Raw genomic sequence first — 4,627 nt, 5'->3', positions numbered from 1 at the left:
TAGTCACTAGTAATTTGGTCACCAGGCAAATTGAGCCTACAAGAAAGGAAGACAGTATCTAAATTCCCACGTTGTTGTCTGACCCATTCAAGCCATTGATTTTCAACATATAAGCTCAACGTGCGATGTACAGAGCAAGCACCACCAACAACACCAGGATGGCTTCTCTTTTTCTTTTTAAATGTTTTTTTTTTTTGGAATGTTTATTTTTGAGAAAGAGAGAGAGAGAGACCGAGCATGAGCGGGGGAGGGGCAGAGAGCCAGGGAGACACAGAATCCGAAGCAGGCTCCAGGCTCTGAGCGGTCAGCACAGAGCCCAACGCGGGGGCTCGAACCCACAAACCATGAGATCATGACCTGAGCTGAGGTCGGACGCCCAACCGACTGAGCCACCCAGGCGCCCCATGACAGCTTCTCTTTTTCTAAGGTTTAGGTTTTGCCCAGAATTCCTTACACATGGAATAGCCCACACCCAGAGTCATTGCTCCCACGACAAAGCCTTGGGCTGCCACGCACACGTGGATCAGCTGAACAGACCTTCTAGTATTTTCCCTGCTCTTCAATGGATACGGTCCATACGCAGCAATTGCTGCAAAGCCTGCCATTCCGCTGGGAACAAACGGTGCCTCCCTAGCCTTTCGGATACGCCTAGATCCCTGATCATCATACGAAGAAAGAGAAACATCCGTGCCGGTAGACAAAGTGACGGAAGAAGGTGCAACGACAGGAACTCTCAAGCTCCAACCGGTTTCCGTCCTTGCACAAGATTCTAAAAACGCTACCTCAGCTGCCCTGTGTTAACATAGTAAAGCAGACTTACCCAACACGAGGCACTTCAGTCTCCGAGTACGTCTAGGTGATGGGCCTTCCTCTGCTTTAGTCCGGATGTGGCTTCTCAGGAGCTGGCAGCCTATGACCAAATGATGCATTTATTTACCTCCAAATCATACACGTCCGTTATTTATTTCAAAACAGTATATAACGTGAAGGCATAACCTGATGACGGGGACCCAATCACTCTACAGATCTGCACTGAGTTCCCAGCAGCATACCAGACTCCTGCTTTTTGTTTGGAAGTAAACTCTGAACCCAACGTGGGGCTTGAACTCACAACCCCAAGATCAAGAGTCCCATGCTCGGGCACCTGGGTGGCTCAGCTGGTTCAGCATCCGACTCTTGGTTTCGGCTCAGGTCACAGTCTCACGGCTGGGGGGGTTAAAGCCCCGTGGGGGGCTCTGCGCTGACATCCGAGGAGGCTGCTCGGGGTCCTTTCTTTCCCTTGCTCTCTGCCCCTCCCCCACCCCCCAGGGGAGTGCACGCACATGCGCTCCCCCCCCCCCATAAATAAATTAAATTAAATAAAAAAAGGAGTCCCATGTGTTACTGACTAAGCCAGCCAGGAGCCCCTAGTATAAATTGTTTTCCATACCCGGACTCTTGGCTGCTTTTCACTCTGGGTCCTCGTTTTAAAAGGTAGCTGCTACTACCTTTCCACCACTTGTGGTGCCTTTCAGTTTTGCAGCCGCTGAGTTTTGAGGGTGCTGCCTCTGGAGCGGGACACTGAGCAACTAAGACGCGTACACGGCCCTTCCCCTTTGGGAGCAAGCAGCCTGTCTGGGAAGGCAGGACCGTGTCACGTGAACGGCAGAGCGGGAGTCCTTCCCGAAGGTGGACGACAAGGGACATCTCAGCCGCTCGCGAGCCTCTTTGAGCCTCTTCCCCATCAGCAGACTGTTTTCCACTCAGGCAGCTTCTTTGGGTTTCCAGAAAACAGCAGGACTGCTTCCCAAATCCCACAGGCATTCCCTTACGGTAACGGACTCCGGCAGAAAACAGATACTGGGCACCTGCTCTTTGTCATGCCTCGTCGTGAGCAAAGGGGGTGGGGGAGTGATCGAGGCCAACAAGGTGCTGACGGGAAAGAACAACAACACACACGCCCAGAAACAGAAACGTAGCACATCAGGAAGTGATACGGTTCCCAGGAAAGACACGGCCAGGTAAGGGCGAGTGTGGGCCTTTTAAAATAGGTCTGAAGTGAAGTCTATTCACCTGCCCTTGAATGTCGGCTGGACTGAGAGCCCACATCTAACAGAATGTGGTAAAGCCGTGTGATGTGGTTTCCAAGGATACAGATTCTGTCTGGCCCTCTTCGATGTCCTGGGACACTCGCCCTTAGAATCCGGCTACCACGCTGGGAGGAAACTCGGGCCACATGGAGAGGCCATGCTGAGGGTTCCAGGTGACAGCCAGCCTGTGAGTGAGAGGCCTTCAGGTGATCTCAGGCCTCAGCCTTTTTGCCTTCCAGCTGAGGTCCCAATCAGTGTGGAGAGAGAGAAGCCCTTCTGCCCTGTGCCCTTTCTGAATCTGTGGCCCACGGAAACCAAGTGAGATGATAAATCATTACTACTGCCGTAAGCCATCAAGTTTGGGGATAATCTGTTATGCAATAAGGGATCATGAATGCAGGGGGAGGAGAGTGAAAGAAGGTGGAGGGTGGCAGGGGGTGACGGCTAGTTAAATAGGATGGTTGAGGGGCCAGCGGAGCAGAGACCTGAATGAAGTGGAGAGCGAGTGATGCAGATAGAGAAGAGCTTTCAAGGGACAAGAGCACGTGCAAAGGCCCCGTGGCAGGAACGTGCTTGTGGTTCTGGTTGGCATAGCTGGAGAGGTGTGGGAGAGACAGAGGGGTAGGGAGCGAAGTCAGAGAGATGGGACAGGTGTTGCAGATTATGTCAGACCAGCGATCAGAATTAAGCGGAGTGACAGTGCGATCTGGGCCAAGGTTTCAGATGGTTATTCTGGCTGCTGCACAGGAAACAGCCACCAGTAGGGAAGCCCAGTGGTTACTTGCCCTTAGAGCGGTGCAGGGCTAGCATAGTGGAGGTGAGAAGTAGTGAGTCTCTGGGTGCAGGGTAGGAGACAAGGGGAAGCTGGCAGGTCGACGAGCCTCCGACGGAGCCGGGATCCTGCTTGAAGTGCTCCAAGCGCGGTCCACGGGCCAGCGGCCCCAGCAACACCTGCATCATGTGGGTGTTTTTGCCCGAAGTGGGGACTCTCGGGCTCCAACAGCACCTGCTGACATTTAACGGGATCCCCGGGTGGTCCCCACGCACATCGCACTTTTGAGAAATGCTTTTCGAGGTGCCTGCTCACTCTTGGCTGCACATTGCAAAAGGGCTGGAAAGCTTCTAAGAAACACCGCAACGCCTCGGATCGGGGGCGGAGGGGGGTCGGCCGGGCAGTTTTCAAAGCTCCCCAGGTGATTCTAATTCTTAGATTCTCCTCCAGCTCGTCAGCGAATTCTACCGGTTCCGCCACAAAAATACATCCCGTGTCTGACCACCTCTGATCCCCTCGGTCACTGCCACTTTTGTCCCGGATGCCGTCATCCCCTACCTGGATGTCGGGATTTCACAGGCCCCCGGAACACCCAGTCAGGACGGGGACCAGTACCTGAGGCCAGTGGCTCTCAAACCTCAGCGTTTCTCAGCAAGTGCGAAAATCACTCGGGGAGGGGGGGGGGGGGGTTGTGCAAACGCTCACTGTTGGCCGGCACCCCCAGAGTCTCTGATTTAGTAAGTCGGGGGCGGGGACGGAGAATTTGCTTTTATGACAAGTTTACAGGTGCTGCTGACGCTGCTGGCCTGGGACCACATTGGGAGCACCAGGGTGGAATAGTTTCGGGCAAGCACCGCTTCCGGCTGGAGCACGTGTAATGAATTACTACGTGAATTACTACGTGGAATCCGTACGCCCTTCTAAGACCTGACCCCGCAGAGCACTGCCTTGATCCATTTCCAGAAAGGTCTCCCCTGATCCAGATCAGGACAGGTGCTGCGTGAATTGAAATGAACTCATCTCTTCGTCTAGGTTGGCCGGGGTAGAAAAGGGAACCGGATGGACGGGCAGGATTCAGACCAGGATAAGTGAGGAGAAGGGGAGGAGGTGGCTTTTCCAGGACGCTTGGGATCCAAGCTCCAGAGGAAGCAACGGGGTGAAGAGTTGACAGAGGAATGAGGCCAGGAGGGAGAAGGCTCTGGGATCTCCAAGTAGTTAACAACTACCCCACCGGGAAGGACCCTGCTTGCCAGGAAAGGAGAATACCTGTGGTCCAAACAGAAAAACTCAAAACGAGATAGTTCACTTTGTCCTTGGCCGACACTTTCCAGCCTCACGGGGATCAAGACATAAGGACACTTGTCTATGAAATGTGCCTAACGAGTCAGAGTACCCAGGCTGGAAATTGGTTCACTACGTTCCATTAATAGAGTGGATTCATGGGTGCCTGGCTGGCTCAGTCCATAGAGCATGCGGCTCTCGATCTTGGGGTAGCAAGTGCGAGCCCCATGTTGGGTATAGAGATCGCTTAAAAATAAAGTCTTAAAAAGAATAAATGAGAATGGATTCAAACTTACTTCTGGAATAATAGCACCCACTCACTTTCTTTTAGAAAAAAAAAATTTTGTAAACATTTATTTATTTTTGAGAGACAGAGAGAGACAGGGCATGAGCAGGGGAGGGGCAGAGAGGGAGAGGGAGACACAGAATCCGAAGCAGGCTCCAGGCTCCGAGCTGTCAGCACAGAGCCTGACGGGGGGGGGGGGGGGTTGAACCCACGAACCCT

General features: G+C 53.2%; 1 protein-coding gene across 1 annotated transcript; it reads right to left on the bottom strand.

Moving 5' to 3' along the window:
• Positions 1–422: 422 nt before the first annotated feature.
• On the bottom strand, positions 423–3,029 carry LOC122214821 (HIG1 domain family member 1A, mitochondrial-like). The gene is made up of 2 exons (XM_042930064.1): positions 2,851–3,029; positions 423–792 (listed from the first exon to the last, which is right to left on the bottom strand). Exons 1-2 carry the CDS (start codon positions 3,027–3,029, stop codon positions 423–425), a joined length of 549 nt encoding a protein of 182 aa, XP_042785998.1.
• Between the last annotated feature and the right edge of the window lie 1,598 nt (positions 3,030–4,627).

Source organism: Panthera leo, chromosome A3 (genome assembly GCF_018350215.1).
Source record: "Panthera leo isolate Ple1 chromosome A3, P.leo_Ple1_pat1.1, whole genome shotgun sequence".
Lineage (NCBI taxonomy): Eukaryota > Metazoa > Chordata > Mammalia > Carnivora > Felidae > Panthera > Panthera leo.
The sequence above is the reverse complement of the archived record's forward strand: the minus strand, read 5'-3'. Positions and strand labels throughout refer to the sequence as shown.